This window comes from Salarias fasciatus, chromosome 10, assembly GCF_902148845.1.
Source record: "Salarias fasciatus chromosome 10, fSalaFa1.1, whole genome shotgun sequence".
Taxonomy (NCBI): Eukaryota; Metazoa; Chordata; class Actinopteri; order Blenniiformes; family Blenniidae; genus Salarias; species Salarias fasciatus.
The window spans coordinates 24,321,647-24,328,532 of NC_043754.1; the positions used below are offsets into that span (position 1 = coordinate 24,321,647).

Genomic DNA, 6,886 nt, shown 5'->3' on the forward strand with positions numbered 1-6,886 from the left:
CAGTTAAACTGGGAGACTTCTGGGCTCATTTCTTCCCTTCTTTTCCACAGTTCTGACCCTTATGATGTTTCTGACTGCACCTGAGTTTTATGAGCTTTCTTGTCCTGAAGCTCAAGTCGTATTTCCTCCCAGCTGAAATAAACCAAATCTTATTTTTCCTTTCCCTCTTTTCTATTCAAGCCCTTCCTCCACCTTGTTTTTCCTGCTTGCTTCTTTCAAATGAAGCCCAACAGGAGTTCCTTCAAAGACTGTTTCTCTGCAGAGCTGTCCGTGGTGCTGAACCTTCAGCACATTTTCTCTCCTTCCAGCTACCTTCTCTTTTTCACTTTTACTTTTCTTTCTTGCAGCTACCCCTTCAGCAACTGTTAGAAAAAATTTCCACCATTTACATTAAGAATTTCAGATGTATCATGTACTTTAAAGCCACTTTGAAGTTATTTAAATGAAACTTTCTTGAGGAGAATGAATGACAGATGAGTCCCACGTGCAGGATGAGCATATAACTTAGATTCAAAGCTTATTTATTTGTTTGCTGACCCCATGCTGCAGATGTGAGAGGGTGACCAGCTGTCCAGGCCCGAGTTTTCTTTATTTGGAAAATGGATCAATTGAAAAGGACCGGCCAAGGTCTCATTACCAGACTTCACTGCCTGCACATAATTACAGTAACAAATGTGCAATGAAGGCAAGAAGTTGTAAATTAAAGCTGCAATAGCCTTTTAGAAACATGAGGAGGAAAAGGAAAACAGCCTGGTTGTTAAATGATTGCAAGCTTTTGCAGAAACAATCAATAATGGCCATTTGCCGCTCAGATTAGCTCCTGAAATTACATTAAGACAATGGCAAACGTTTTTACTTGTCAAAAATGGCTTGATGAGGGTTTGGGGGGGTTTGGGGCAACATACAGGAGTTACAGTCACAAGTTTCATGGATTTCTTTAGACGCATCTTCCTGCAATCCCCTTTTCAAATAATCAAATAATAAGCCATGAATTATGAATGGCAATGTCCATCTCTCTCTCTCTCTCTCTCTCTCTCTCTCTCTCTCTCTCTCTCTCTCTCTCTCTCTCTCTCTCTCAGTGACAGACGTCAAACTCCCAGCGGGCAGCGCAGCGCAGACCAGCGGCTGTCTCCCCGCAGCCACACGGCTGATGTCCACCTCTCCGATGCGTAACCGTCTCCGGGAAAACTTCTCGCTCCTCCGGGCGGAGACTCGTGAACGGAGGTGACGATGGGCCCCGCGTGCTTTTCTCTTTTTTCCCTCCGTGTTCTGACTGAGAAGTACTGAGCAATGCCGGACTGATCCCACTTTTTCTGTGAGAGGACTCGCGCGCATACTTTGCTCTGCTGTGCAGACCCGCCCAAGGGGAAGATGTGGATGTTTCACGGTGCCGAAGACTCAAAGTGCGTGTTCTCCAACTGGAGCGTGTGGCGCGCGTGCCACGCGGCCGCGGTGATGTGTCTGTTGTGTTCGCCCGTCAGGACAGACGGCGTCTGCCCGCCGTCCTGCGTCTGCGCCACGGACTCGGGCACGGTGACCTGCCGCGACGGGGAGGAAACCGAGGTGCCGGGCGACATCCCGGAGTGGACCTCCACCCTGGTCCTCCAGGGCAGAAACATCTCCACCCTGAGGCGCGGCGCGTTCATGACCAACGGCACCGAGCTGGACGTGGCCACGCTGTCGCTGTCCGATAACGGGATACGAGAAATCGAGCCTTACGCCTTCCTGGGGCTTCCCCGGCTGCACCTGCTGGACCTGAGCCACAACCGGCTGGAGTCTGTCTCGTCCAGAGCTTTCCACGGACTGCCGGAGCTGCGCTCTCTCCTCCTGAACTGCTGCCTGTCGCCCGCGGCCACGGCGCAGCTCCCACACGCGCTCAGCGCGCAAAGTTTGCGCAACCTGCACAGACTGGAGTTGGCCGGAAACCAGTTGATCTCCATACCTTTGGAGAGGTTAGATATATACAACCTGCACGCGCTGGTGCTGGTGAATAACTCGATCGAGAGCATCGGGAGGGAGAACGTCAGCAGTCTGTACCAGCAGAGGCGCCTGCGCGTCTATTTGTCTTTAAATCCATTTAGATGCACGTGCGAACTGGAGGCGTTTTACTACTGGTTGAAGAACTCGTCCCAGTGTCCGGACGCAGGGCGCCTCGTGTGCAGCGAGCCGGAGGCCAGGAGGGGGGTCTCGGTGGAGAAGCTCCGGGGGGAGGACGTGGACTGCATGAATGAGAACCTGGAGGCGGTCTCCTACGTCTTCCTGGGTATCGTGCTGGCTCTGATCGGCGTGGTGTTTCTCATGGTGCTCTATCTCAATCGAGGGGGCATCAAAAAGTGGCTCAACAACATCAGGGAGGCCTGCAGGGACCAGATGGAGGTCTACCACTACCGGTACGAGCAGGATTCAGACCCCAGACTGGCCAACGTGGCTGTGTGAGCAGTCACAGACTTTTGGCCTGAGAGCTGCACAGTGACACAAAAGAGGGGAAGGAGACCTGAATTCATCATAGAAACAGCAGCAGCATCATTTCCAACAGCTGACCTTTGAACTGCATAACTTTTTCTGGAATATCCACAGAGCCAAAGACAGTCCATCGACTGTAAGAGACTATAAAGTGTTAATATTGCACAATGTTCTTAATACCTTTGAAGCAGTATTGTATATATTGTATATAAGTATCTCCTCAGTGCAGAGATACTTTTGATGCATCATGTGAACCTAAGCAGCTTTGCAGATTATTGTTATTTACCTTATGAAACAAACAATATACAGCATTTTTTGGAAAAGCTGGAGTGAAACATTACCTCAGTGGTATTATTGGAAGCTTGCAGGACTCTTGGAAGATATTTCACAGGGAGATTAAAACTAGTCTGCCTTTTAATCTGCTGAGGTGCTGCAAAGTGCAAATATCGAAGGCAAATGGTGGTGTAGAGGGATACTTTGCACATGAGGCGAGTAAAGCTGTCAGAGTGCCATGTTTGTGCAGGCGAAGGTGCTGCAAAGCTGTTGTGTTTCATCAAAAACCTCATCAGATAAGTTACCACTGTCGAATCTCGCCGACTACCATTTGACAATTTATCAGTGAAGCGGTCAAAAGAGACAGCACAGGTTCTAACCATGCATGTGATTGTTGTAGGCATATAGAAAACCAAGAAAAACCTGAATAAAAAGGTCAAATAAAACTGTTGAGTTAGCAGTGTTCTTTACGTCTGTACGTTTTATCGTCACTGTCAGGGAATATTGACTTCATGCCGCACGGCGACACACTTTCAACAGAGTAAATGTGTCCCTGTTGTGTTTGTCGATTCGCTCAAATCTTGCGGGAGTCTGTGAATCAGCTGCTTGTGGAATTTTGGATGAAGAGTTACATCCTCATCAGCGCCGAGGTTCAACAGAGAAGTGTCTGGATCATCACGTCAGCTACTTTTGAAGGCACCGGTGAGTCAAGGAGCAGCAGGAGTTCTACACTGGAGAGACGGCGCAGAAAGGCACAGCAGCGCTAATCTCATCAGCGGCGTGACCGACGAACCGTGAAGAATGAAGAACGATCCGAGAGGCTGGAGCCTCATCAAGCCCGTGAAGCTAAAGGTCTGCAAGAGAATCACAGGGTCTCTGAATGGAAGGTCAACATGAAACGCTGGGGGGAAATGAGCAGGCTCACACACGGTCTGGTAGTGAGTGTAATGGGTTGACTGAAGACAATTTGACTTATAGGACGAAAGGACAAAAAAGACAAAACCGTGCTGATAAAATGCAAATTTTCCCGATTTTTCTCTCCATCCTTCTTCCATACCACTTTATCCAGTTCAGGGTCACATTGCCCAGCTGACGGTGGGTGAAGGCAGGGTAAACCCTTCACACACACTCTCACAGAGAGGCCCCTTCAGCCCCACATAAACATGAACTGCCACTTCAACACTTGGCAGCCTACAGATTTGCCAGGTTTTTCTTTGCCAAATATTAAAAAAGAAGAAGAAGTAGATAGATAGATAGATAGATAGATAGATAGATAGATAGATAGATATGCACTTTTTGGAGGACACTCTTTTACATAACAACAAACATCAAAATGTGACACGCTGCTACTTGTTGAGATGCCAGCATACGGCATGCTGTCATGTTGCACGCGAAGGCTGAGGAGATAAAGCTAATCATCAGGACAGCAGTGTCCAGACATAAAAGCATTTGTGTGCTCCGCATGCGTGCGCGGAGGTAACGAGTCCACAGCCGAGCCAGCAGCCGTGGCTGTGCTGTAAACACAGTGGTACTCTGCTCCAAACGGACCCTCATTATCCAGACGGTGACGGTGCGAACACGGGGGTGTCGGGCAGGTTTTATGTTGTATCCTCTCTGAAAATAAACTGAACCCGGGGCTGTTGGAAAATGCCTTTTCTTTCTGCAATGCCCGTGTGTTCCCCCCAGTACCTGAATGCAGCGGAGAGAGCAGAGAGCAAAGAGGAGGCCGAGCTGGCAGACTGACGTCCTGTGAGTCACATTGCTGCTGCGCCTGAATCATGGAAACCCTGCCATGCATGCTTTTTTTTTTAAGTGCATCACTAATGTGCAATCACAGAGAAGTGGCAGCAACAGACTTTTTCTCTGCTTGAAAATAAAAATGAAGGCTGGACGGTGGCGTAGCAGTCGGAGCTCTCACCTCGGAAAATATTCCCAGCAACTTACAGGTAGCTAAGTTTCACGAATGTGAGGTTAATTGCTGACTCTAAAATTCCCCGTATGTGTGAATAGAATTGTTTGTGGTTTTCTGGGATGATTCCTGTCTTTACCACAGTCAGCTGAGATCGATACCAGAGTCACACGTCCCTGAATTGGATGAAGCAGAACAGAGAATTGTTACACAGAAATATTGTCAGGAAAAAATCCACAAGAGGTGAGAGAGACAGTAATGACTTGGCACAGACAACCTCAATTTACGTGCATAAATATGCTTTTCTATCAGTCATTTTGTGACCAAACTCTGGTCTATAGCCTATATGTCCATTTTTTTTATCAAGATACGTGCCTTGAAAAAAAATCAAGAAACACAGTCAGCAAACCCACAATTGCTTTCGTGTTCACTTGCTTTCTTATAATCTCTTTCTAGACTATTCAGTCTTCTTTATCAGCCGAATACTTTCAAAAATGAGTAAATTCCTTAAATTCAAAGAATTCAAGCTTTTCAAGCTCTCCCTTTTTCTTTCATTTTGCTGACAAATATGGCGTCCATCAAACATTTCCTCTCATCACCCCCCCCCCCCCCCCACCGCCCTCCCCCTCCCCCGTCCCTCTCTCCTCCTCATCCAGGTAAATGACTTTATCCAGTTGAGTGACTTTGTAAGGACGCAGGGACAGGGTTTAAGCTGAGCCCAGCATAAAGCAGGAACAGAAAGGGGAAGATAAAGGAAAGGGGGAGTTGAAAAAAGATTCATTAGAGTTCTTTAGTCCAGGCACCAAATGTCCTCGCCTTATGCAAAGCGGTGAGTCATCGCCTCGCTCTTTATGTGGATGTCTGGGAGGCCAAAGCCCCGCTGCAAATTGGGAGGAGAAGTCTGTAATGGACATGAGAAATACCTTAAGAGCTCAACAGCTGCTGCTTACGGAAAGTGTTCTCATATCTGTCAGCTGAACTTTAAAAGCGACCTCGATCGCTCGTCTCTCGATACGACGAGCGGCGCGCAGAGTGCTTCTGATGCATCGCCGTCCGTCAGCCGCTGGGTCAGCGGGCATTACGCGTGCACGGCTCGCAGCAGGCTCAACTTTCGGCGACACGTACATAAATTTAAGCAAATGTTTTCCCAGCGTTCGGGTGAAATTAGCTCTCTGCTGAGAAATCCATGAAGTGAAGTGAGTGAGGCCGACCCAGCGCTGCTTTGCCAGTGCAGGGTCTCTGTCTGATACCATCAGGTGATTTGCATTCTGGGAGAGGCAACGCTTCAGTGTTGGTTTAATTTGAAGGAAACCTGGAATTAAACAGAGTAGAAGAAGCTTCAGAACAAGAAGCATCCTACACCTGTGTGAAGTGCAAATGCAACAAGACCAAACTGCTGATTTCTCAGTTTGACCTGAAAAGAACTCACCGACTCAGTTAAATTTAAACATCAACTTTGCATTCTTAACGTATTATTTTACTGAGAGGGAGGGTTTTTAATCAATTTTGCACTGCTGTGGACAGTCAACTTGTCCAGGATGTACTCAAGCCCCCACTGACCTTATGCTGAACACAACAGTTGTTGAAGATGGAAAAAATTAGTTAACAAGAGCTTTTTCACTTAATTGTTGTGCTTGCTCATTTTTTTCATTCTTGCAATGCAATTGTGTCAAATATAAGGCATGTGGGCCAAAACTGGCCCATAAAAGGCTGCAATCTTGGCCACCAAGCCACCAAGAAAAATGTTAAAACTTGAGATTTTTTTTATGCATTTCTTGAAGAGTAGCAGACACAAAAACCCTGACAGCTGAGCTGAGATATCAGAGATGCTGCCATGAAAGCTAACTATGTACCTCATTACTGTCAAACTAGCCTCAAAGTCATACTGTCAGGGCGAGTTTGTGAGTTTTCTCAATATTTCACTGTATTTATCACCAGAAGGCTTCATTGAAATTGGATCTATGCTGAGATTGTTGTCATTTTTAGCAGTGATTGTTTGGCTTTCTCAAAATTCATCACGTACACTCTGTACCACAACAAATAAGAGCTTTGAAGTTTAAATTTAAAGGTTATTGCAGCATTGCTTTCCTGGTGCAGACCACTCACGGTGAAATTGGGCTGTATGTGTCTGTTTGACGCCTCTGCTCTGACGCAGCAGCGTTAAGGGAAAAATGTTCAGTTTCTGCCTGAAGTATCGGACCTAAGAGGTGCTGAACGGACTTAGTGAAGAAGACCCGCTGT

At 47.1% G+C, this 6,886-nt stretch overlaps 1 protein-coding gene across 1 annotated transcript; it reads left to right on the top strand.

Moving 5' to 3' along the window:
* Nucleotides 1-1,371: 1,371 nt before the first annotated feature.
* tpbgl (trophoblast glycoprotein like) lies at nucleotides 1,372-2,468 on the top strand. Its single transcript, XM_030101106.1, has one exon. It carries the CDS (start codon nucleotides 1,372-1,374, stop codon nucleotides 2,434-2,436), a length of 1,065 nt encoding a protein of 354 aa, XP_029956966.1. The 3' UTR covers nucleotides 2,437-2,468.
* Nucleotides 2,469-6,886: the final 4,418 nt, after the last annotated feature.